A 27,955-nucleotide genomic window follows, 5' to 3' on the forward strand; every position below is an offset into this window, starting at 1 on the left:
ACATAGAGCTTGTAAGATATATATATATATATATATATATATATATATATATATATATATATGACCCAGATTATAGGAAAGGATTCTGCCATTTCATTTGGAGAATATATACCTGGTTTACTTGGGCTGAGTAATAGCCAACATGTTTCTTGAAGTAATTTTTTAAAACTGAGTTGTGCCCTGGCCAGTGTGCTCAGTGGGTTGGAGCGTTGTCCCATGCACCAAGGGGCTGTGGGTTTGATTCCTGATCAGGGCACATACCCAGGTTGTGGGTTCAATACCCAGTCGGGGCACATACACAAGGCAGCCGATTGCGCGCGCTTTCTCTCTCTCTCTCTCTCTCTCTCTCTCTCTCTCTCTCTCTCTCTCTCTTTCTCTCTCTCCTTCCCCCATTCTCTCCCCCTCCCTCCCTCTCCCTTCCTCTATCTCTAAAATAAATAAAAAGCATGTCCTGAGTGAGGATTTTCTTTTTTAAAACTGAGTTGTGTTGAGAAGGAGAGCAATAGAATAATAGGTTGAAGCATAAGAATGGATCAACATGAAAAGAAAAAGCTAAGATATGTGCTGTCTTCACTGCACACCCCCTCAGCCTAAATATATGAAAGTAGCATAAAAATAAAATTTTTAAAAGTAAAAAGAATTGTCTACCATTTACTATATTCACCCCCATAAGAACCCTATGAAATGTAAATGAAGAAACTGCAACTCAGAGAAATTTAGTATCTTTAAATCCAATCAGTTAGCTAGTAAATGACAGATTGAATTAATTCCCAGATCTAGTGGTACAAAATGGAAAAATGAGAGGGTAAATAAAAAATGTTTGTGCCCGAAGTTCAACCATGTCTTTGGGTAAGCTTTGGCAGCCATGATCTCAACTTACGAGACCGTTCAAGTTTAGGTTCCTGGATTGAGGTCTCATGCCTCCAGCTTGCACATGTTATTTAAGAAGGTTTAGGTACCCAAAAGTGATTTCATTTGTTTTCTCCTCCTCTAGTAGACCCACCTCTGCTGAATAGATCCCTGGTATCAGCTATTTAATAAATGGCTACAGTTCTAAGATCCTATTATTTTGTGTGATATCCAACTGCTGTCCTCCCTACCCCTTCCATCAAGGCAATTTCCTGATGAAAGCAAAATTATGACTACTAACTAACCCACACTATAAATGACAATCTTAACTTCTTATCTACAGAAGTGATCATTATTTTATACACTTATTCCTAGTCCTCTGTTCCTATCACTGTTGTTATACCTTATGCTTTTAAGGCATTGAAGACAAGGATAATGCTTTGTTTTATTTCACTTGTAGCACAGCTTTGCATACAAGTAGGAACTAAATAAATTCTTATGAAGACATTTGTAAGCCTGAGATGTATTGATTTATTTAATTTTATTTCATTTGAATACCTCAACATTTAACCAGGGTGCTGGATTATTTTAATTTGCAGCTGTACAAAATGATTTTTTTTCATGGAGTAATTGTGTTCAAATAAAGAAAATTGGATACTCTTAATACATAACTCTTAGTTTAAAGAGATGATATGATACATGAGTTAAGTTCTTTACATAATTCTTGGTTCATTCATATCTGCTTCATCATCCTACTCGTCATTATACTAAATGAAAACTGTCATTTCTTCTATACATAACTGACTTGCTCTTCAGTTTTGTCACCTTCATTTTCGGTGAGAAGAAGTGTATCTAGTAGAATGATTGAAGAAGACTGAATGGTTGAACTTCGGAGCCTTCTTGGGCTTTGGTACATAGCAGAATTAATCCCATTTCGTATCCCATGTTTTATGAAAAACTTAGAGTTCTCTGCCATTGTATTCCGGAAGATATTACTGGAGCACTTTCTAAGAGTTTTTACTGATTTTGTGTCCCGGTAATTGCAGATGATGTATCGGCCAAATGCATCCCGAAATGTCTTGTTGAAGAGGGTATAGACTAAAGGATTCACGCCTGAGGAAACATAGCCTATCCACACAAATATCTCCAGGAGCATTTTGAGAGTAGTCTGGTTGCAGGAATCACATAAAACTAAAGTTATGTTTGTAATAAAAAAGGGGCACCACATAAGCAAAAAGAGGAAAAATACAATCCCTAGAACCTTTGAGGCTCTCTGTTCATTGGAAATGGTCTGCAGTGACTTTTTTCCAACTGTGGACATTCTTCGCATAAGTATATCATGGCTTGAGTTGGGCAGAGTTTTGTCCTTGTGAGGACCATCCAGCATTGCCACTTTTTCAGGTGAGGAACAAGGTGTTTCCTCCCTTTGGAAAACGGTGGACACAGCCAGCCACGTTAGGCGTTGGGATGGCTTGTTTCTGACCAAGTAAGCTTTCTTTCGTAAAGCATGTATAGTGAGAAAGTAGGTGGCAATCATGATCGCCAGAGGCATAAAAAAGGAAGCCAGTGAGCCGAAGAGCATGAAATTGCCAAAACGATCTTTTGTCAGTTCACAAGTGATGTTATTTGGATTACCCACATCAGTTTCTATCCCTTTAATAGGGACTGGAACAGCAATGCCTAAGAAAGAGGAAATAAGATAAATTAATTTTATGACTTTTGATTCTTAGATTAGGTCCTCTTAAAGTTTATTTTAGTGACTTTATGTGGTTAGTATATTGTAATTCCTGGTACCCACAATACAGAATCTGTCAAAGCACTTAATCAAGGGAAGATTTGAAAAATAGAGCCTAAGTAAGCAAATCTGCTATTTTTTAAACAGACATTGGCTAGTGATTTCAGGTTTATATTAAAGCTTTCCTAAAAATATATGTTCATAGAATAGTAGAGAATGTCTTCATTTACTCTCTACTTCTCATCATCTTTTTTTGTTTGTTGATCTATCTCAGCTTAAGGAAAAGGTATTCAAGAGACTCCGCTTTTATCTTATTCGATGTAGTTAGTTGTTCTAAGACAGCGGTTCTCAATCTGTGGGTCGCGACCCCTTTGGCGGTCAAACGACCCTTTCACAGGGGTCACCTAAGACCATCCTGCATATCAGATATTTCCATGACGATTCATAACAGTAGCAACATTACAGTTATGAAGTTAGCAACGAAAATAATTTTATGGTTGGGTCACAACATGAGGAACTGTATTTAAAGGGCCAGAAGGTTGAGAACCACTGTTCTAAGAGATGTCAGTATGTTCATACAACATATTAATTCTGAATCAGTATCATCTTGACATTATATGGTTTCTTTTAACAGATAGTTTTACCTTTTGATGTTTGTGAATGTCTTTTAACCTTTTCCTCCTCCTTAGGGAAAACTAAGGGGTTCATTGTTTTTAAAAAATGCTACTTAAAATTCTGAGACTATGTGAATCATGAAATTTATTCTAGGATTGAATTCCTCTAATAGATATGAAAGAAATGTACCTCATGCTAATTTTCTAATACTTTAAATACTATAAGTAGTTAAATATTATTTTGCTTGGTGGAGTAGTTTATTAGGAAGACAAGTAACACAAGGGTTAGCCTGAATCTTTTCCCTTTGAAAGAGCAGATATTTTAAAATAAGACTGAATTAATATTTAGGAACCTCTAGAGTCCTTGTGTTTTTTTATGAATCTAAAAGTACTCCTTTATCTGCACAACCTTTTTTATGGTAGCTAAAGAGCCCTTGACAAGAAAATTTTCTTCAAACCCTTTCCAGTGGAGGCCACTGCTTTTTCTACTTTTCTGCAGGACTACCACCAGAAAGAGGATTCCGTATACTTAACTATTCTACACTAGGGGTCAGCAAACTACAACTTGAAGGCTAAATCCAGCCTGCCTTCTCTTTTTGTAAATAAAATTTTATTGGAATATGGCCATACTCATGGTTAACGTATTTCTATGGCTGCTTTTGTTCTGCTGCAGAGTTGAATAGTTGTGGCAACTATTTTGCCCTTTACAGAAAAAGTTGGCTGAACCCTGCTCTACTGTCTTACTTCCAGGTAATCATTACACTCTTCTTTCCAAAAAAACATTTCCCTTTTAAAGTCTATTTAATTGACTTTTACCACTCTATTCTCCATTTATCTACCAACCTCCTGGACATTTGTTATCTAGCTTGATAGCTCCTTGTTACAGTCTTCCTCTCCACTGTTCCATTGCTAACATCTCCTATGACCTTATCCCATTGATGACCCTTACACCTTAATTTTATGTTCTTGAACTTCTCAACTGCAATTATTATTGTTTGCACTCCTGAAGCCTTTTTAAAATCCACTTCAAATTATCCCTTATCTAAAATTATGAACTCTTATATTTCCCTTTCTTGCCCTTCTAATCTTCATTACCGTAGAACTTCTGTTTACTGTTACCTTGACCTCTAGTCCATCCATCCTTCTCTATTTTCACATTCCATTAACCTTATCAAGGCTCACATTACATTCTCAGCCAGATTGTTGGCCAATACAAACGTTTCCACTGGTACTTTTTAAACCCTTCCCTTCTTATTCTCCTTTAATATCTTACTATTGCCAAGTGTTACCTTGGATAATCATAAATCCAGAAGAAGAAAGTGAGCTTTTTTAGTACTTTGAAGAATTTAAAAACCAAACTAACCCCATCATCAGCTTTTCTTTTACAAAGTTACTAAATTGTCATTGGTTCTACAAGACAAAGTGTGATGAAATGAAAAGAGCATTGATCTTGGCCTTGGTGCTGAAAAGCTGTAAGAATCCTTAAGCCAACCATTTAAACCTCTAGATTTTTTCTCATATATAAAAGGAAAGAGTAGATTTGTAAGATTCCTTCCAACACCATAAATCTGGGGTCTTTTTATTCTTTTTTTTTCCTGCATACTTATATCTTTGTATTAGCCTAATTTATTTCTGTATCTCCTTCCTTGAGTGTAAAGATTCTTTTTCTTTTTTTAAAATCTTTTTTTAAAAAATTGATTTGAGAGAGAGAGGAAAGCAGAGGGATAGAGAGATAGAAACATCAATGAGAGAGAAACATTGCATGCCCCTACTGGGAATTGAGCCCAAAACCTGGGCATGTGCCCTGACCCGGAACTAAACCAGTAACCTCTTGGTTCATGGGTCAACGCTAAACCACTGAGTCACACCAGCCGGGCAAAGATTCTTTTTCTTATTCATCTTTGTAGTCTTAGTACCTAGCACATCATAGATGCTCAATACAATTTTGATCAATTTATAAATTCATGTTATCCAGCCTTAATTGAGGCACCACATCTACCAACAAGCTGTTTATATATTGGCTTGATCATATTTCACAGTTTCAAATGTTTTAATTCTTAAGAATTCATTTTTCCTATTTTCTTCCTTCCTTTGCCTATTCTTCCCACCCTACCCCAAAAGATGTTGGTCTTTTGAAGTGAACTATTTTAGGTTTCCTCCTCTCCACTTTAAATATTGGTAATTGTCATCTATTATCTTCCATGCCTTTTCCCTAGTTTCCTTTAGGGGAGCCTCTTCTGCTGTCAATCAGGCTCTGCCCTCCAAACTGTTTGCAAATCTCTCCATTCTGAATAGACTTTTCTTTGACCCTACTTTCTTCCTAAGCCAGAGGAGTACCACTCCTTTCTTTTACCTCCAGGCTTTTTAAGAGGTTTGGCCCTGATGTCATTATTTCAGGAATATAAAGGTTTAACTTCAGTGTCTTGCTTTTTTGCCCCAGTGTTCTTTTCTGATTAGAGAGAAGTCACATCTTTTCTTGCTTTCCTTTTAGCATGTTAGATCTCTTGATTTTTTTCTTTCCTCTTTGAATATTTTATACCATGAAGACTTGAATGATCATAGTAATTGTGAATTTGTTTGTTTTTCTAATATTAACTTATAAGAGGTTTGAGTTATTTATGCTGTACTTTATGCTAAGATACTATATTATAGCAGCTATTGCAGATGGGCATAGAGTCATAAAACTGTTCAGAAGAAATATGATTACTTTCTATAAATCATTTCTGAACATCATTTGTATCTCTCTTAAAACTTCTAATTAAACATATTCAAAACACTTAGAAGTTTACTGCCTTTACTATGTACACATATTTGCTTCCAAGATGAATTTATGATCTTTGATACCTGCATACAAAATACTTGGACTGTTGTGTTTTTTATTCTATGTGTCTTCTTAGATGTGATTTAAGATGCTTTTTTGTTGTTCTTGTTATTTTAATATTATGGGATTCTGTATCTGTTAATAAATATGAAAACTGTTTCTTTAGACTTCCTCTTCCTGCATATCAAAATCAAAACTGGAAGATAGATCAGTAAACATGAAAGTGGATCTTTCTGAGGACATGAACTTTTCTGCTTTTTTATACTTTTTGCTGGTAGTATAGTTTAGAAGCTGTATGATTAATGTAATGGCATAGGAGCTTGTGTAGATGTGTCAGTAAGCTGCCTTGACTTTTGTGCTGAGTTTCATAACCCACCAGGCCTAGAATTCTAGCTAAATGGAACCAAAGGCTATATACACCACCCTACACCCTGCCATTTCCAACATACCTATTGAAATTAACCACACCGCTGTAATCTTGATGAATGCTGTAGCTCGTGAGTTATATTGATTAGCCTGGATTGGCTTTTTGATGGCTATATAACGATCCACTGAAATGGCACAGAGATGCATAATGGATGCAGTAGAAAAAAGAACATCAAGAAATAACCAGGCAGGGCATAGAACAAGTGGGAGGGGCCACATAGCCTCTGAAAGAAAGAAAAACAAAACAAAAACATTTCTTCAGCAAAATGACAAATCTTCAATCTGCAGTTTTTCTTCAAAGTGCTACATATTTTTTAACCTTTTTTTTTGTTTTTTGAAATTTAATGACAAACTGCAAGATAATGTTTAACTTCAGATAATGGAATCAATAATATTAAAAATATATTTCTGCAGATGGTACCTTCTAAATATATTTTTGTTCTTATAATTAAAACCCTTTTCTAAATCAGTTTGTAGCATTATTGTGACCTTTGCTGTTTTGTCTATTCCTTTTGTGATTTTAAAAAATTTACAGGATGTTGCACCTGGAACTTGACTTTGCTATTCAAATAAAATTTTATTTTTAAGCTGCTGTTATGTAAGAAGAAAATCTTTTACCAATGTGATGTGGCCAAAAAAAAAAAAAGAGTATTAGAATGAAATTATCAGTGATGCCTGGGATTTGGGCTCACTTCTAGCAATAACTAGCAACATGAACCTTGTATAGCAAACTCATTTGGTGAAATAATTAAGTGAAATTATTTGAGTTTTCTTTTTGACAGAAATAGCTCTTAAATAAAGTTTGTAAAAGAAATGGCTTCAGGTTATACTGAGGAAAAGTGGATTATTATCCTTTCAAGTCCCATCATTCACTTCAAGTTACAGAGATGAAATAAGTGATACAAACTTTTGGTTTAAACAGAAAATCTCAGGATTAGACATAGTACTTAATTTATTTAACAGACTCTTATTTTTAAAAAACCCCATATACTTCATACAGTCTTAAGCATTTAAGAAATATAAATTTTTTTAAAATGTAAGGTTTTGGATATGGTATTGAATATTCTACATAGCTTTCCAATAAATTCACTTAGACAAGTATCCATACATAAGAGATTTGCTATATTACGTATTATGCATATACCCACCACATACAGATTTGTAGTTTCAAACTAAAATGTATTCATGAGCCACGCTGGCCTGTGTGGCTCAGTTGGTTGGGTGTCATCCTGTGCACCAAAAGGTTGTCAGTTCGATTCCTAGACTGGGCAAATGCCCAGGTTGTGGACTCAATCCCTGATAGGGGACATGCATGAGGGAGCCCATCTATGTTCTGCTCTCAGATCTGCTCTCACATTGCTGTCTCTCTCTCTGCATCTCCCCTTCTCTCCCTCCCGCCCCTTTCCTCTCTTTCTAAAATCAATAATAAACATATCTTCAGGTGAGGATTAAATAAATCCTTTTTACAGCTTGTCCTATGTTCGCTGACATAATATAAACTACTTTTCCTGGTTTTTGCAAGTGTATCTAACTTTGACAGGCATAAGATGATTGAAATAATTGAAGGAGGACAAAGATAACTTCTCAGGATTTCAGAGTACCAATGGGCCCTTTTATTGTAAACTGTTTAAACTCAAGAAGCCTAGGGGTAGAGAGAGATTAGCGTCCTAGGCCAAAAAAAAAAAAAAGGACCATAATTTAGAGAAAGAAGTTTTATAGACTTGAATTTAGTTACTTTTTTTTTTTTTTTCAAGAATCAAGTAGGATTTCAGTGAAAAAATATTTGGATACTTCACAGAAAGGTAGCCAGGTCAACATATTAAAATGTTTCTTCTGTCCTAACCGGTTTGGCTCAGTGGATAGATACAGCGTCAGCCTGCGGACTGAAGGGTCCCAGGTTCAATTCCAGTCAAGGGCATGTACCTTGGTTGCAGGCACAAGAGCTATTTCTGTAAAAAAGAAAACTCAAATAATTTCACTTAATTATTTCACCGAATGAGTTTGCTATACAAGGTTCATGTTGCTAGTTATTGCTAGAAGTGAGCCCAAAATGCCCAGTAGGGGGTGTGCAGGAGGCAGCTGATCGATAGCTGATCGATGTTTCTCTCTCATCGATGTTTCTAACTCGCTATCCCTCTCCCTTCCTCTCTGTAAAAAATCAACAAAATATATATTTAATAAAATATAAAATAAAATAAAATGTTTCTTCTTAGGAACGTAATAACAAAATCAGTATGAATTTTTGTTCAGAAAGGGTAAATTATTGCGTGGTATTTGATTCCATGTTCAGCAGCTTCTTTAGAAAAAGGATTAAAGTATCAGGTGGAAGGAGTAATTCATATTCTTAAGTAAATTACTATTATATTCCTACTTCACTAAATTGGGGGTGGGGATAAGGGATGAAGATAATAAATTATAGAGTCACTGAGCTGGAAGGGACCTTAGAGATTATATCACTGATTTTGCAGATGAGTGAATTCAGGTACAGTTAAGCCTCTGAATATGAGAGGGATCATTTAATTATCAAAATTTGAAAGTATTCTTTCAAGCCTTGCTGCTCAAAGTGTGCTCTTCAGATCAGCAAGGATCAGCATAACCTGGGAACTTGTTAGAACTGCAAGTTCTTAGGCCTCATCCCAGACACTTGAATCAGACTCTGCAGTTGAACAAGATACCAGGGTGATATGTATGAATTAATGTTTAAGAAACACCGTTCGAAGACTTCCTGGGAAAGGTTGTGTCTGGCTTGATATTAGCTAATGTAGGCTGGGCACTCAGAATGCTTCAGAAAGGAACTTATGGGAAACCTCAAAATAAAGAGTGGCAGAAAAATTTGTGTGTAGAAAGAATCAATTAAATTTTATCCCTTTTAGCTGTCTTATTCAGATTTCTGTTAATTAGTGGGAAAAGACCAATGCAGTCCAAGGTAGCAATGTTTGCCCTGAGCTTAAGCAAACCAGCGGTCTTAGTAGAGGGAACAGAGTTGCGTGTGATTAAGAGCTTTGCAGTGTAAACTGCTTACAGTGAGCTGTGTTCTGAACTGTCCTGAAGTTCTAGATTGAGGATGAATAGGAAATAGAAAAATGCTCAATTCTGGGGCTGCATCCACAGATACTGATCATAGTTAAGGATTATAAAAGCCAGATAATTAATGTCGTATCTTAGGCTTTATTTTTATTTATTATTATTTTAAATTTTATCTTTGTTGTTGAAAGTACTACATATGCTTGCTCTTTTTTTCCCCATTGACCCTCCTCCACCTCACTCCCACCCCCTTCCCAGACCTTCCCTGCACTATTGCCTATCCATGGGTTATGCATATATGCATATAAGTTCTTGTTAATGGGTTGCAAATAATTTTTAAACTTGCCTATTTAGCTATTCTAACTATGGGTTATATTTTTTAAAATTAAGATCTGGAGCCCTGCCGGCATGGCTCGGTGGTTGACCATCGACCTATGAACCAGGAGGTCACGGTTCGATTCCTGGTCAGGGCACATGCCTGGGTTGCAGGCTTGATCCCCAGTGTGGGGTGTGCAGGAGGCAGCCAATCAATGATTCTCTCATCATTGATGTTTCTATCTCTCCCTCTCCTTCCTTCCTCTCTGAAATCAATAAAAAAAAGTATTAAAAAAAAGATCTGGAACATTTTAATCATAAATCTAGTAGCCATGAATGGGAAGCCACAAAGAACTCTCATATAAAAAGAACATGTCTTTGGAATTATATTATCTGATCCACATATTCCTAATTGTGGGCTAAGAGGGAAAGTTCTTTAGTGCTAATTTAATTAAACCTATGAAGTCTCGTTAGCCTCATTTTCCAATGAATTTATTTTATAACTCCAGTTTTGGAACAGGAAATAGGTATTAAAGTCAGTTCAGATCGCTATAATTTTGTTGATTCAATGCTTTCTTATTGAAAATAGTAGAAATATGGAGGCATGGAAGACAATTTTCTCTGAAAAGAAAAGAGACTGCCCTAGCCGGTTTGGCTTTTTGGTTAGAGCGTTGGCCAGCGGACTGAAGGGTTCTAATTCAGTTCCAGTCAAGGGCGCCGTACCTTGGTTGCAGGCTTGATTTCAGTCCTGGATGCGTGCTGTATCTCTACATTGATGTTTCTCTCTCTGTCTCTCCCCATCCCTTCTACTCTCTCTAAAAATCAATGGAAAAAATATCCTCGAGTGAGGATTAACAAAACAAGAAAAGAAAGAAAGAGGCTATGAGGTTTAGGATTAAGAGAGATGGATCGTTTGGATTAAGCTTTATGATTCCAAGTTTTATGAAATACTAGTGAATAGACATTTTATGAATCTAACATAAAATAAATAGATGACTATATTAATAGAAATCTTTCATACAAAGCAAAAAGAAAAAAAGGTTTATTTAATTGCCTAAATAGATTCAGGTAATCTAAGAATTTATACAAATTAAGAACAATTCTAGACATTCTCAGTTTATAAAGGGACTTTTTTCTAGTCCATATGCTTTCATTCTAAAATTATCTTTTCAGTTAGTATTAATTTCATAGGCTCAAAGTAAGAAAGGTTTCTTACTATTCAGAATAACTATAAAATATTCAGTTGGTATGGTAAGATAGGTTAACTATTCCAAAACTTTATGTTGTTTTTATTAGGAGTTTTAATTTGTTTTAACGATTTGTAGTTTCATTTATTTGTTGTAATGTAATATGTCCAGCTTATGTCCATAAGAACTTATTTAAAATGGAACAGTTACAGATTAACATAAAAAGAAAGGTGTATCTAAGAGTCAATCTATGGGAAATAAATTATCAGACAGTTTAGTTAAATTACTGCTATCCTGCCTGGCCTGTGTGGCTCAGAGGTTGAGTGTCGGGCCAGGAAGTATTTGCCAGTCCAGGCACATGCCTGAGTTGCAGGCTCGATCCCCAGTAGGAAGGCAAGTGGAGGGTAGCTGATTGATGATGTTTCTCATCTTATCGATGTTTCTCTCTCTCTCCCTTCCTTCCCCTCTAAAAATCAATGAAAACATATTATAAAAAAATTACTGCTACTCTGGGACTCTAAATTTGACTTCATAAAAACAACAGAAGGTGGAAAACATTTAAATTAATAGCATTTGTTGTCCTGCAAAAAGAAAGCACACAACTTTTCTCTCAAAAATATCTCATTGTGTACCTCTTTCCCCCACCCATTTCCAAATTAAACTCAAAGAGAATTTAATTTCCATAAGGTTTGAATAATTGCATTTCTATGAGTACCTGAAATAATCACAAATTGATAATTATAGAAGCAAAACAAGTCTTAGATGAGTCTTAGGTTATAGACAGCTCATTATTTACCTTAAAATATTCGTAGCATAGGAAGTATTTATCTCCGTCTTTTGAGATCTTGCTTCCAGATGTATCCTCTCTTTGGCTCAAATAAATGTTCATAAACATTCAAAAAATATTAGTAGCACAAGTGTTTTGTTGTCTAAAATGAGGACTTGTATGCTTTAGATACAACCATGCCAAAGGGGTGATAGAATTGCCATTCAGTTACATACATTTCTATTTGTCTCCCAGAGAAGATTCAACAACATCATATGCATAGGTCTAATATTTAAGAATTTATACACGTGTTGGTTAAGACCCAGTTATTCTGTATCATTTAATATGAAATATAACTTTTAAAAAACACTGGGTGTGCCCTGCCTTTGTCCCTAGAGAAAATTCTATAGTCCTCTTGTTAGAGTGATTTAAAATATAAATGTTGGCTATATGTTGGATGTGACATTTTTGGTTGAAATAATTTCTCATTTCATTTGAGGAAATAGTTTAATGCATATTAAGAGTGTGAATTCTAGTCAGTTCTCCTGGGTTCAAATCATGTCTTTGTTATTTATTTATTTTTATGTCCTCTCATAAAGCAGGGATGATGATGATAATATGTATAGGGTTGTTTTGAGGATTAAATGCAATAATAAATGTAAAGTGTTTAAAACAATGTCTGGCATAGAGAAAACACTCAATAAATGTACTACTATTGTTTGACAGAAACTAGCCAACTAGCCCAGACATTAAAATACTCCTACTTAGAAACAATAACCCATATCTATCATCAGTATAAAATCAGTATGTTTATCTCCTGCCTCCATCCAATTGAACTTAAAACTGTACTTCAAAAAAAGGATATGAGAACATGTTTACCGGTTTAACTTTTCATTTGTAATGAAAATGTGCCTTTTATTAAAGTTGAATTTATTTTATATATAAATGGCAAAGACACACAAATAACCTATATTCATTGCCATGCCTGTTTTTTTGTTTGTTTTTGCAAAAAACAATAGTTTTTTGTGTGTGTTTCTTTTTTTTTGTTAATCCTCACCTGAGGATATTTTTTCATTGATTTTTAGAGAGTGGAAAGGATGGGGAGAGAAACAGAGAAAAACATCGATGTGAGAGAAACAAATCAATTGGTTGCTTCCTGCACACACCCTGACCAGGGCCGGCGATCGAGCCCACAACCAAGGAACCTGGGACCCTTCAGTCCGCACATTTTTCTGAAACCTGCTTGCCCTTTGGGTAAGTTTTTAGTTTGGAAAACTGAGTTATGTCATCAGTTTAGGAAATAATTCACAGTAATCTATAAGTCTGTACCATAAGATAGTTCCCTTTGGAGGATTTAAAAGACCACATATGTATTTATTTTTAAAGCCTTTCCCCTAGAGGGCTGTGCTGTGGAGTTCACAAAGGTAAACAGTTCATGAACAGATTAGAGCAGGACAAATCCAAAAAAGACATAGTTTTCAAGTATACATTTTTTTTAATCTCAGAAATTTTTGTTTTCATCTTTACTTTCCAGAAAAGGGAGACATAGATAAGTGCTTTAATTTTTATTATGAAGCTTCTGTTTTTTGTATTTGTTGTTTTCCACTACATTTGAGCATATGAAATATTCTGGGGTTAGATGTCTGATATAATAGTGCTTAAAATGTTTCAAGTGATTTAATACTTACGAAAAATTTTCCTTGGTTTTTAAATTTTCCGCTAATATATTAGCTAATATAAAGTTTCTTTGTTACTTTAATTGAATTTTCCTGAAATAACTAAAATCACTCATCATCATAGTGGTAGTTAACTTTTTATGTGTATAGAACTAGAGATACTTTTGTTTGTACAGACTTGCGGAAGTTCTGAGGATTCTCTCTGTAATGAAAGAAAATATGCAAAATCTGTTCCATTTAAAGTTAGAAATTCTTACTAATTAATTTAGGAAGTCTTACTAATTATTAGCATATAAAGGGCCGTCAAAATTTCTTAATATTTGAAGTCTTATAATATGTGCAATTCCCAATTTTTGAATGCATTGTTTTGAAGCTTTAAAGAGGACAGCATGCATTTTCTTCATATACTTTCACATAGAAATGCAATGTTTTCAGTAATGAATTAATGCAATGTTTTAAATAGTGGTTAAGTGCTCGGGTTAATTCATTAAAAAAAAATCTAGCCCTACTCTACAGCTTGATTACTGATAGTAAAAGTGTTTGGGGCTATGAAAGATTTTATTTTGTAATTTAAAATTAACTAATATAGGTTGTCCTCCCAAAAATGTATATACACTTTAACAGCTAATAACTCAGTTTTGAAAATGAAATGTATTTTAATAAACACTGCCTTTATAATTATTCAAAATGTGTGTATACATTTTTGGGGATACCCTATACTTGAAAGAATGTAATGTAGTTAAAAATACATATATTATTTAGGACATAAATAGAAAGATGTTCTACGTATGTTAAAATATGTTGGATTTCCTGATAACTTTTTTTTTGCTAAGAATATCTTGGGCCCCAAAACTTTAAATAATATAACCTTAGTTTTCAGCTGCTGGATACCTATTCTTTTCCCATGGAATACATGGAATTACCTCTCATCTATTTTTGTGTTTCGTTTGTCACCTCACTTTAATACTATGGAGTTTTGCCTTTTCAAATTCCTTAACTATTTAGCTGATAATTTATAAATATCTACCACAGTATTTTATATATAGTAGATGTTTTATATTTATGGACTCGGGATATTAAAGTTAAAATTTACTTCTACATAACTTGTTCGGTCTCATTTATTTAACTTATCAATTAAATTTTATGATAGTAGGAGGTGAACATTTTGACATTTTCTGTATGCCTAGCAAAGTACAGCTTTAAGGAGTATGATTTTACATATTAGGCTACTATTATGTATATGGAGATAAGAACTGGAATCCAGTACCTGTACAGTCTTTACTAAATATGCATAAATGTTCCTACATAATCCTAATTTACTGTATTTCCTTTAAATTTTATTGAGAATCAAAGTTGTTTAGGTTCTCTTTTAGAATAAGATTTCTTAATTATTTTTCACGGTTATGTGTAGCACTAGATTATTCAAAAGATTATGAATTTATAAAAGGGAGGAAGATAACTAGGTAGACAGTATGAATGATTAGAGAACCTATTAAAGCAGCAGAACTTATTCACTGATTGCTCTGCCACAGAAATTAAAGCCTGCGTAAATATTGGCTTAAAATGGGAAGTTTCAGCCCATCACCATTTGGTTATATTTGGGGGATCAAATGCTTAATTTTAGATATCTTTTCTATAAGTATAAAAATGTAATGTTTCAACCTGAATATAATATTTTTGAATGGCAGTTTTTCTTCATCTCCTAATATGCATTGAAGTTAAATAAATTTTACTTCTATAACCTGAAATATTTTTTTCTTTGTCATATAAGCATAATTTCAGGAAGCCCTATTCCCTTACAAATAATTATTTTTCTTAAGCACTTAATGAAGGGAATACCAGTTTACACCAAACATTGAATAACTTAAATATACTCTTAATATAGATTCTTAGGAGTCCTCATAATTCATCAGCAGAATTATTTGTGTTTACTCAAATTCTATACACTTGATCTTAGCCAAAAGGCCGAGAAGCGATGTGTTTACTCAAATTCTATAGCTAAAGATGATATACCTGAATCAGAAACTACTTATATCATTTTAATATTATCTTTTTATAATAACAAACTAAGACTTCAGTGTCAGACTACACTGAAGTTCTTTTGTAAGAACTCAGGTGCTGGTCACTTTAATAACCTAGAGATCTGATTTCTCTTACATATGTATCAAGGACATAAATGGTCAGAAATCATAAAAATTAAACACATGGGTCTCTATTGGGATACTCTGAACCGGACCATTTCCTTCAGCATCTAAACATAATTTTTTCTTAAACATGACACATTTGTAAGAATTGTGTTTGAGTCTAAATTACACAAACTATAAAAGGATACAACAAGAAATTTTAGAATAATTCTAATTTTAAATGGTGATTTAAATTAAAATTTAGTGGTTCAAAGATCTTATCATTAATAATTAACCCAGCACATAAATGTTACAGAAGTGTCCTAGCTATGGCTTTGTCAAGTAAAAAAGCATTAATAATGGGAAAGTTGAAGTATATGTCTGTTCTTCACTATAATTTTTTGGTAATGTATGCAGAATCAATGAATATTGCTAGATGACTTCAAATTATTTTATTAGGCTAAGGAGGGAGTAGAATTATTTCTAAGAAATTATTTTTGCTTTTTAAAACTACCGTAGAAAACCTGAAACTAATATAATATGTTAACTATAATTGAAAAATAAAAAATGGTTTAATGAATAAATAAAACTACCATAGAAAATTATTAAAAAGCAAACTGTTTACTCACTATGTGTTTTAATAGTCAAGGTCCACCTTTAAAGATTAAATAAGTATTCATTCTAGTAGTATAGTATATCATAGTTCTTTGATTTGATGGCAGGAACAAAGTAAAATACTTACCAAACATTATTGTCAAGAGGGCTATTGGCATCACAAATAATCCAACCAGCAAATCAGCCACTGCCAGGGACATTAGAAAATAATTGGTAGCATACTGCAGCTTTTTCTCCAGTGAAACAGCCAGAATAACAAGGATGTTTCCACCAATTGTAGGTATGATCAACATGATTATCAGAAGAGCTGCCCAGCGTGGCTTGTTTCCCTGTTCCTCACCAATCTGTTTCATTTCCTCTGGTATCGATTCTGTCTGTAATCCAGACCAGTTAGAAGAGATTAAGTGATCAAATGAGCTCTGCAAAATGAGCTCAGTAATTGTGCTTTGTTCAGATGTCCTGTAAGAGAAAGCCATTCGCTGTTTTTCTGTGATTTGATGCGATTTCAGACAGTGGTCAGCATGGTCAGTAAATAAACTGGTCATCTGCTTTTTTAAGGCATTCTTACCCATGCCAAATACTTGAAGCCAAAGTTGATTCCTTCCTTTCAGAATAATTTCAAGTTCTCTACAATGAGAGCGCACGTGCATCTGTCCATGTCTGTAGGTAAAGCCCAAGTTTAGTATTCTGAGGCTCCGATTTCAGAAGGCTTAGTGAAAGAAAACGATAGCTGTAAAAAAAAAGACTTTATTAGTTTCTCTTTATTTTTCTTCTGTAGTGGTAGAGTTGTGTTAGAATTGGAATGTCTGAGAGTTTTCCCTAGGTATAAAATATGTGGATTGTGTTATTTTATTTACTTTATAAAAACAGGACAAACACTTAAACTTAGTAGCCTTTCCCTTCACAGTAGGTCTCTTGTGCATTTGTGACAGTGCAGCCAGTTTCCATAAACATGTTCCTGATATTTCAGTGATTTAGTGATTTATAATAAAATGCGAGTTGTTAACTTTACCTTAGAATATGTACAGAAGAATATAAACATCAAAGCACTAAATAGTTCTGAATGGAACTTTTTGGTACACACTAGCCAGCCACACACCTAGAAACACTCTCAGCCCACCTAAAGTGTAAATTTTTTACCAGCTAGAAATTTTTATTTTTCGGACAAGGCTTATCTTAATACTGATATAAATGCTGTTTTCATAAAGCCTTTTAGGACTTCTTAGTTTGAGAGAAGGGAAAAAAAATACAGGTATTACTAGGCTCCAAATAATTGTTTTAGTAATTTCATCTTGTAAAGAAAGCATGTTTCTGCAACAGATATTTTTTTCCAAGTGTATCACTTTTTGCCAGATTTGAACCAGTTTTTTGTTTGTTTTAAATAGTATTTTTTTTTTCTTAACTTTCTCAGTTTCCTTGCAAAGGAGGGGAAGCTAAGAGGAAGATTAAACCATTTATTCATAAAATCTACAAATCCCATATTAAAAATTTTCCATTTAACATTGGTAAATTTTTCATTTTGGTTTTTAAACTAAATAGAAATGAAAGATTATAGAAGCACAATTTTTGAAGAAAAAATATATTAACTCTTATTATTTATTAAACACTTACCTCTTATTTGCTTGTTTCCGTTATCTGCTCAGTAGACCTGCTTGCTGCTGTGACTGAAGTCCTCCTCCCGTTGACTTATTCTGAGCCTCCAGCACTAGCACTTGAAAATAATGAAACTAATGTGTTGTATAGCTGTAAGCATGCCAAGGAGGTTATTTCCTCTTTGATATATTCGTTTTTAGAGAGTAGCAGCATTCATTATAATTAATAAAATCATCAGTGAAATATGTTGAACTAGTTCATGACCCTTATTCAAGTTATATTCTTAAGAACTCTCTTTAATATTTGGGGAATTATAATAAACTCTGTTGTTTTAGCTTAAGATAGATTTGTTGTGTATTAACCCTGGGCTGTTTTTCCCATTTGAGAAAAAGTAAGACACAATCTAGAGATTGTAGAGCTTTGAAGAGAAGAGTCTGCCCTGTGAGCCTTATAGCAATTTCTAGAATTCTAACTTGTAGCTGTGAAACAAGATTCTTACCCAGCTTTTTATGCCTTTGCTGTGGAACATAATTTGCTCTGGTTGCAGCCTTATATAGAAAAGCACAGGAAGGTCTGGATTCTACATGTATACGTAAGTTTTAGCAGAAACTTTTTCATTGCTTATTTTTAAACAAATGGCCTCTGAATTTGAGAGTTGGTTCATTGACAGTTTTTGTTTTTCCACAGGTATGTTGGGGAAAGTATGTGATATGTAATGGAAATATATTTCTGCTTTATTGCAGAAAATGGATATTAAAAATCTTAGCAGCTATGTTATCTAAGTTTCTCATACTAGAACTTCAGCATTTCCAGTTTCCTTTTTTTAAAAGATCATCATAGGTCACTTGTATTTTAAAATTATTTAATTACTTTGATTACTAGTAGTACTTATACCCTTTTACTGTTTCAAATTATATTTCTTAGTTTGGGTGGTAGTTACTGGAAAATACTTGGTTCATTTCAGTTCTCCTGAGCACTTCAGATTTTATTAAATATTTGCTGCTTTTTTAAAACTCAAAATTCAATATTTTAGAAAAAATATTTGCTAAGAATTTGAGGTAAAAACAAATAAAATAATACTCAAGAACAATCAAATGGATTTAGTGTGCCAGAATTTGTCTTTAGGAATATGGAAATATTTTTTAAATACTGTTTTATTATGAAATTACATTTTGGCCTCTGTGTTTACACAGGTAGATAGAGGTTTGCAAAACAAATGGCATCATATTGAAATAGCAGCACCAGTGTATTCAGTGAAAAGACTTGTATGAAGTAAACCTTCATTAATTTGTGTTTATAGATCAAATTTTTATAAATATTCTGTATATTATAAAATACTAACCATTATAATAGTAATAATTATTATTATACTTTGTCAATACTAACCCCTCCCACACACATTCACTCACTTTTTTAAAGGAATCTTAACGGAAAGTACTTAAAATTGGTACTTAGATTATTTATATATATATATATATATATTTTTTTTTTTTTTTAATTGATTTCCAAGAGGAAGGCAGAGAGAGAGAGAGAAACATCAATGATGAGAGAGAATCACTGATTGGCTGCTTCCTGCATGCCCCCCACCAGGGACCAAGCCCATAACCCAGGCATGTGCCCCCGACCGGAATCGAACCCAGAACCCCTCAGTCCGCAGGCCGGCGCTTTATCCACTGAGCCAAACCAGCTAGGGCAGTACTTAGATTATTCTTAATTTTTTTAGTTTAATGACTAAGGAGCATAACTAATTATTACAACCACTTATTTGGCAACCCCGAATTATTAGAAGCATAGTTGAGAATCAGAGAAAGCAGAATAATAAAGAGATAAATAAAAGGGTAGACAAATATCTCAGTTGGCAAATAACTAAATCATGCTCTAAAACCTCATTCGTATTAGATAGAAGGCAGTTTGTAAGTCCCTACTCCAGATCTTTTTTGCTGTATGCACACACAAAAACTATCTCTTCCTCTCCTTAATGAAAATAACATTTGCACGTGGTGGTAAATCTAAATAATACAAAAGAATGTTCAGTGATAAATTCACTCTTGAGACAGTTTTAATACACGTTTCCCTGCCAAGTCCAGAGGAGAATAACAAATTAAAAATTGGACAAGCACTTAAATAATGGCAAACAGAGTCAACTGAAAAAAACAGGAATTAAAAAGTATAGGTGTGTAGGTCTACTCAGAATAGAGACTTATAGCTCTCATATTACTCAGCCTTCCACAACGATATGTGATATAATAATTGATGTCATAGTCGTGATTCCCACACTTGAAAGGTTAAATCATCTTCAGCTTTTTTGTATGGCAGGAATATGTGACATGCATTTTATTTATTTTTAATATATTTTTATTTGTTTCAGAGAGAGGAAGGAAGAGGGAGAGAGAGAAACATCAATGATAAGAGCGAATTATTGATTTGGCTGCCTCATGCATGCCCCCTACTGGGGATCAAGCCCAAAACCCAGGCATGTTCTCTGACCAGGAATCAAACTGATCTCCTCCTGATTTATGGGTCAGTGCTCAACCACTGAGCACACAGTCTGGGCTGTAACATGCATTTTAAAAAATATTTCCTTTCAAAATGATATAAAGTATCATTCTTAAAGGTCGAATAACATTTCAAATATGTGAAAACTTCATTTGTGTGGAATTTCTCATTTACCTAGAACTCCAGATAAATTTTAATTAAAGTAGCTTAAAGGTGAGATTCAGACTCTAATTTAACAATAACTAAAAAATTTAATTGGTGCATTTTTTTCTAAAATACTGAATTTTCTGATGCCTTTTTAATTTATTGAACAAATTCTATCTTTGACTTTAAAAGTTAGTCTACTATCTTTTATAGGCCTAGGAGGACAACTGAAATCTGAGCCAAGGATATTTTTTTACCTCCCAAGCACCAACCATCAAGGAATTTTTAACAATGTGCACATTTTATCCCTTACATATTCATTCATTTGTGAAGTATTCGTTTAGTTCTATTTGCTTGTGGAGATGAACAAGGTAAACATTTTCTACACTTATGTAATTTATAAGCTTATGGTGATACAAACAAATCTATAATAATAAAAGCATAATATGCTAATTAGACCAGACAACCTTCTGGATGAAGCCAAGGCTGCGAGGGAAGCCGGGATTGTGAGTGCCTGCCAGCGGCCGGAGGGAAGCCCTGGTCCCAGGTGCCTGCCGGCTGCCAGAGGAAAGCCTGGGTCCCGGGTGCCAAAGGGAAGCCAGTGCCGGCAGCCAGGAGAAGGAAGGCCTACTCTTGCACGAATTTCATGCATTGGGCCTCTAGTCTATATAATAAAAGCCTAAGCAACCATTACGGCAGAACAACCAGAACGACCGGTCGCTATGATGTGCACTGACCACCAGGGGGCAGACACTCAATGCAGGAGCTTCCCCCTGCTGCTCAGTGCGCTCCCATGGGGGAGTGCCTCTCAGCCAGAAGCCGGGCTCATGGCTGGTGAGTGCAGCAGCGGTGGCAGGAGCCTCTCCCATCTCCATGGCAGCACTAAGGAATAGCAAGCAGGTGGGCAGTAAGGAGCAAGGGATCCTGGAGTGCTAAAGGGTGCAGGCCGGGCTGAGGAAACACACACACACACACACCCACACACCCACACACACACACACACACACACACACACACACACACACCAGTGCACGAATTTCATGCACCAGACCTCTAGTATATTGATAATTATAATACAGACATGGTAGAGCTAAGATTAGCTCACTTCAACAAGGCCTCCTGCTTCCTTGCATTCATCTGTGTTCCTAGAAGTCGCATGGCCTATGGCCATGTAGACCCCACATGCAATGGACTGATGAACTGCAGCTGGGAACACAAGTGAAGCTAGCCTGATGGTTGATTGGACTGTGCAAAAACGGAACAGAAACTGAGCAAACGGCATTAATCCTAGCTCTGCTAAAGACACAGCTACACTTCATCCATGGCGGGACAGAGGGAGAGGAGCCCTTGGAAACTCAGGGGTTAAATTCCACTCAAATAAATGCCACTCATTCTCCTGTGTCAGTCTCAGCAAATTCCTTTTCTCATGACACCACAAGACCACTTCCACTAGAAATCTGTGGAGACACAGAGGGTTTCCCACTGATAATAATATTATCTAAGAGATAACTGTTTATATAGAAAAGCTAAGATTTAAGGAGTGTCAGAATTATTTAAAACTACTAGCCCTGCGCACAAAGCTGTGTGCCAGTAGCTCTCTGCAGGGCCTGGCTGCTCCTCGCCCACTGCCCAGAAGCTCTCCACGGCCCAGAGGTCCTCTGCAGCCAGGGTGGAACACTTGCCTCGTCACCACGGCGACGAAGCAAGCATTCTACCAGGCCACTCACACTGCCCGCTCTCAGCAGCTGGCCCCGCACCCCCTCCTGTCCTGGGACTGGGGGATTCCAGCGGGGCTGAGAGGACTGGGCACTGCCATCTATATGATGGAGTGATGGTTAATTTGCATATTACCCTTTTATTAGGATTGCTGAAAGAGCGTCTAATGAAATTAAAGACTTGGTGTATTTTTTTATTTTATTTTATAGGTATCTTTCCTTCTCTTGCCTTTCCTTGCCCCTCCCTTTCCCCACTCCTTGCAGTTTGTTGAAGAAACCACATCATCATTACTGTCATTTCCCACAGTATGGATTTTGCTGATTGCAACCTTATGTATAATATGTGTATGTTGGTTTCTGTATTTTCTTTAAATTGATAGTTGGTTCAATTTCTCTCTCCTCTCTCTTTGGAGGGGTAGGGCTAACAATGTACAATAAGGTCTAATTGTTTCTTGTTTTATGAAGTTTGTAGTCATTGATAATTGAGATCCATTAATTCATTCCAAGTTGCAAAATGATGATGAGATGATTTCATCTTCTATTCATTTATTAACCACTACTTTTTTAAAGTTTCATATATACTAGTACATGCAAGTAAATGTTTGCATTCTGATCATTGCTTAGAAAGATTCTGTACTTTTTGCTCCTCTGGAGATGATAAATTAGAAAAAGGCACCATATTTTTTTTTTAAGAGTTAGGAAGGGAGAGGGGTAAAGAGATAGAAACATCTATGAGAGAGAAACATCATCGATCAGCTGCTTCCTGCATAGCCCCTACTGGGGCTCGAGCCCGCAACCTGTGCAAGTGTCCTGACTGGGAATGAAACCGGTGACCTCTTGGTTCCTGGGTCAATGCTCAACTGTTGAGCCACACCAGCTGAGCAAAGACACCATATTCTTGATAGCATCTTGATTTATTAATATGATTTAACATTGAGGTTGCAGAAAATATTCAATTAAAAAATGGTAGTTGCCAAAACCGGTATGGCTCAGTGGATAGAGCGTCAGCCTGCGGACTGAAAGGTCCCAGGTTCGATTCCGGTCAAGGGCATGTACCTGGGTTGCGGGCACATCCCCAGTAGGAGATGTGCAGGAGGCGGCTGATCGATGTTTCTCTCTCATCGATGTTTCTAACTCTCTATCTCTCTCCCTTCCTCTCTGTAAAAAATCAATAAAATATATTTTTTAAAAAATGGTAGTTAATAGCCAGTATATTGAAAGAATGGAATTCGTATTTGCAGTTTATGGTCGGATGATGTGGCAATGACTTGTGCATATGCCCTTGCACAATTCCTACTCTGTGGAAGGTTTGTACAAATAGTAACATTGGCAAGATGACTGTTAGCTACAAGCCAAGAAATTTTATTGAAATTATAAATCAGAACTTAGTTACCTGTTCCAGTGTGTATTGTACTTTTTAAAAGCAGCCTTCCCTAGACCTATATTTGCTCTCCCTACTGGGAACTTCAAAGCACATAAAATTCAGAGACACTCAGCCCTTATCAAGTAACACTGACAGGGACTTGTTAACTTTACCTTCTTTTATTATCTAGCTGAATTATAAAATTAAGGGAGAAGAGGAACACTGAAGGGCTTGATTATTTTTCCCAGTGGTTAACCATTAAGCTTTGAAGCTAGTAGAAAATACTTGTTGGTTAAGTCTCTAAATATAAATTTAATTTGGCTCCCTTTGTCTTTTACTAAGTAATAAAATTAAAATTATTTTATTTTTAGTGCCTAGCACTGTGCTAATAATTTATGGAAATATAGAAGACACTCTTAGCTCTTGGCCCTTGAGATGTGTGCAATCTTGTTTGTCCGAGAATTTGGGTATCAAACCATGGACAAAGCTTTAAGTTCCTAGCCTAATAGGAGTTAAATAAAAGCTGAATGCTGGTGCTGTTAACTACAATTGCAGAATAACTGTCCAACAGTCTTTTTGGTGTAATATCACTTTAAATTTCATTTTTATTTCATAGGAACATTTCTCATTGAAGCCATAGAATTTTTGTTAAGTGGAGCAGACGTTATGGAACTTCTAGTCCCATTCCTTTTTGCAGGGGAAAGGGACCCCAAAGTATTTGGTTAATTGAACCTTATCTAAATTATCCCAACTATTTGTAGACAAAACAGGAACTTAAATAATGGGTTTTTTACTCTATGGCTTCCTCTTATATAACTTACTATTTATCTCAATGTTCATATGCTATTACCATATTTTTAGTTATTTGCCCATTTGTTTTTTATATTATTTCTGCAGAATAGGAGAAAAAAATTATCTCTAATTACAGAAAGGAAAATGTAATTAACTTGCCTAATGTCAGGTTATAAAAAATTAACAAAGCTAGGACTAGAACCCAGATCTTGTTAGTATATTCCATATTGTTGCCGTTATTATTATTTCCAAGTTATTCATACTAGGAAACTTTGTCAAACTGAGAACATTTTTAAGAAAGGTTAATGGACTCAATTATAGGGGGAAATAATCCAACCTTCCCTTATAGCAAAATTCCACTTTTATTGACAGTTTTCATAACCTTGGCTCTGCTCCATTTGAAATTTGAATTTACTAATAGCTGGAGTTTGAGGCTAGAGAACAATTCCAGCATTGAATTATAGATTTGAATTGGTCTATAGGTGATAACTGATAATTAATAAATGTTATTAAAATGTAAATATGGATAGTATTTTTTAACAAACTTTATTGAAGTGTGATATACTTCTGAAAACGTGTTCATAATCATTGCCCTACAACTTGATGAATTTTCACAGCTGAATATACCTTTATAACTAGTACATAATTCAAGATCATTACCAGCCTGCCATAAACTCTCCTTACACTCTCTTCTTCTAGTTCCTACCCCTGTCCTGCTACCCTTCAGGGGTACCACTATAACAAGATAGTCTTTTAGAGGTCAGATACTTCATTAGTCAAGGTTGTCCTGTTTCTTCTTTGCAAACATACGAAGATGACAAAAGAACAATTTCTCTACTACTTCTTATCAACATAAAAGACAGAAAAATCAGAATTTCCTCATTATCAAAGCTTATTTATTAGTTTAATATTCAACCAGGATAATGCTGGGGGATTTAAATCTTTCATGCAACTTTGGAAACATCCTAGAATCCTTATAAATGACGTCTTCTGAAACAAGACACAGAGAGTAAGCAGGAAATATAAGAATATGGGTGTAGAGCAAGAAGTGTGCGCCCCTCAGGTCCCCATGGTTAGTCCCAGTTATGGAGGAGGCACCAGGAATGACTGATTCTGTGAGGCGGAATTGTGGTTGAGGAATCACTGATACATTCCTCTTTCTTTGCACATATTCTCTGAATATTGAAGATAGATTTCTAATATCAATACTAATTTTTAGATTTTTAATTTTTTAATTTCTGTGTTAAATATAGCTATTGTTTCTCATAACTTTAAAAAACCGGTTAAGCCCTGACTGGTTTGGCTCAGTGGATAGAGCGTCAGCCTGCGGACTCAAGGGCCCCAGGTTCGATTCCGGTCAAGGGCATGTACCTCGGTTGCAGGCACATCCCCAGTGGGGGATGTGCAGGAGGCAGCTGATCGATGTTTCTCTCTCATCGATGTTTCTAACTCTATCCCTCTCCCTTCCTCTCTGTAAAAAATCAATAAAATATATATTTAAAAAAAATTAAAAAAAAAAAAAGGTTAAAATTCTCCCATCTTGATTTAAAATGTGTTATGTATAACACTGTCTTCACTTCCTCTGTTTCTTATCAGGACCCCTGAACAGTGCCCCAGCGTTGTTTCATTGTTGTCAGAGAGTTATAATCCTCACGTGCGTTATGGAGCTGCCATGGCCCTGGGCATCTGCTGTGCTGGTACAGGAAACAAGGTAAAGCCCAACAGCAATGGGATCAGTTCTTTCCTGGCGCCAGACTGTTTTCCTTCACAGAAAGGTTTATGTAACAGCTGTAAAAATATGAGAGTGGTGTGATCTGTAAGACTTGCCTCACAAGGCTTCCCAGAACTTCATTACTTTACTGTTCTGGATGGCTCAAAGCCATTTAAGAACAAACTACCACATTATACACGTGGCTGTAATGGAAAAAAATGCTGTTGACTTTGGTTATTTTACGTGTCTAATTTGCAGAATTAGTATTGTGGAAATCAAGGTTCTCGTATGAGGCCACCAATTCAGTTTTATTCCTTTGGTTTGATTTTTTCTTGTTCTTGTTGTTTTAATTTTTATTAAATTTATTGGGGTTGATTTGGTTTTAAACTAATTATTTTATTGCTATTTGCCTATTTTCTCCTCATGAACTTAACCTGATATTTGTTAAGCCCTCCAAAGTGACAGAGTTAGGTTAGGCAAGTTGATGATTTGAAAACACAATTCATGAGATTCGTAAAGAAATGCATTGTCATTGCTTAAATAACAAGTGTTGTGTTTTGTTCTTTTTTTCACAGCAATAACATATGAAATTTTATCTTTTATAACACACATGCCCATAGCTTAGTGAACTTTTCTTTTAATAGGGTTGGCAGGTGTGTGTGTGTGTGTGTGTGTGTGTGTGTGTGTGTGTGTGAGTGCCGGAAGCTGGTCCATCCTTGCTACTTGACACAGTCGCTGCAGGAAAGAAACATCTGCACAGCATATGTTTCAAGGGACCTGGCGTATATAGCATACTGTTCTTAATATGTTTGCTCCCCTTAGCGCTGTGTGTTTTAACCAAGGTCACCTCTCCGAGAAAGGTTGTTTCCCCAGGTAGGAATTTTTCCCTGAAGTCAGGGAGGGGATGCCTCTCCTAGAAAGGTTGTTTCCCCAGGTAGGAATTTTTCCCTGAAGTCAGGGAGGGGATGAAACTCCTTAACTAAGTGCCAGGCGGGTAGTTAATCACTACAAACAATCATGCTTAAGCTACATAATCTTTACTCCCTGGAATGGAGATAAGAAACGCCCTAACCTTTGTAATAGAAATTGACAGGATTAAAATCAACTGGGATAAATACGGATGTAACAAAACAATAAACAGCAGAACCTCTCTGGAGACCGAGACCAGAACTTGGCTGGAGATCCTGGCTAGGCTGCTGATCAACTGAATGCTGTCTCCGTGTCATTCCTTCTTCGCCGACTCCGTCTACGCCTTTGGGAACCCCTGGACCCGCTGGGGTTGGACCCCGGCGTGTGAGAGAGAGAGAGAGAGAGAGAGACAGAGAGAGGGAGAGAGAGAGAGAGAGAGAGAGAGAGAGAGAGAGAGAGATTATACTACCAGAGTCTTTACATCAGAGGGAAGAAGTCACTTTTTTACCATCTATTGTTCAAACTAAAATAAAACAAAGTATAGCTATTCGCTTATTGATTGACTTCAGTAATTAAATTTTAATTTGCTTTACTTTTTCTCTAAGAAGGGTATTATTTTTAGATACTAATAACTTCTTCTAATGATATAAAGCATAATTGAAGCTAGGGATTAAAATAGGCATTTTTACTACATGTAGTAGGAATTGTGTAAAAATTTATGGCGACATCCCCTTCCAGTATTCTCAATTCTCTCTCCTTACCCTGCTTTATTTTTCTTCATAGCACTTATCACCACCTAACATATTTTTACACCTATTTTATTGATTGTCTGACTCCTCTCCACTAAATGTCAAGTCCCTGGGAACAGTGTGTTCACTGCTAGAATCTAAAGTCAGACCTGGCACATAGTAGACTTTCAGTAAATATTTGTCACATGAATGATAGAGGGAAGATCATTTAAGGATTTGATGGTGAACAAGTTGGACATGGTCTCTGCCCTCACAGAGTTTAATTTTTTTTAAATGTTTTCATTTCTTTTGGGTGAGGAATTTTTATATGAGAACTAGAGGCCTGGTGCATG

At 35.5% G+C, this 27,955-nt stretch overlaps 2 protein-coding genes across 2 annotated transcripts in view; one reads left to right on the forward strand and one right to left on the reverse strand.

The window, feature by feature from the left end:
• Positions 1-27,955, forward strand: part of PSMD1 (proteasome 26S subunit, non-ATPase 1) — an 86,104-nt gene that overhangs the window by 36,463 nt on the left and 21,686 nt on the right. The window contains exon 17 of the mRNA XM_081096217.1: positions 25,851-25,965. Coding sequence (XP_080952343.1) covers positions 25,851-25,965 — 115 coding nt within the window. The remainder of the gene's footprint in view (positions 1-25,850; positions 25,966-27,955) is intronic.
• On the reverse strand, positions 265-16,767 carry HTR2B (5-hydroxytryptamine receptor 2B). Its single transcript, XM_081096218.1, has 3 exons — positions 16,279-16,767; positions 6,469-6,669; positions 265-2,529 (listed from the first exon to the last, which is right to left on the reverse strand). The coding sequence occupies exons 1-3, from the start codon at positions 16,721-16,723 to the stop codon at positions 1,640-1,642; spliced, it is 1,536 nt and encodes a 511-aa protein (XP_080952344.1). The 5' UTR covers positions 16,724-16,767; the 3' UTR covers positions 265-1,639.

This window comes from Myotis nattereri, assembly GCF_964212035.1.
Source record: "Myotis nattereri genome assembly, chromosome: 7".
Lineage (NCBI taxonomy): Eukaryota > Metazoa > Chordata > Mammalia > Chiroptera > Vespertilionidae > Myotis > Myotis nattereri.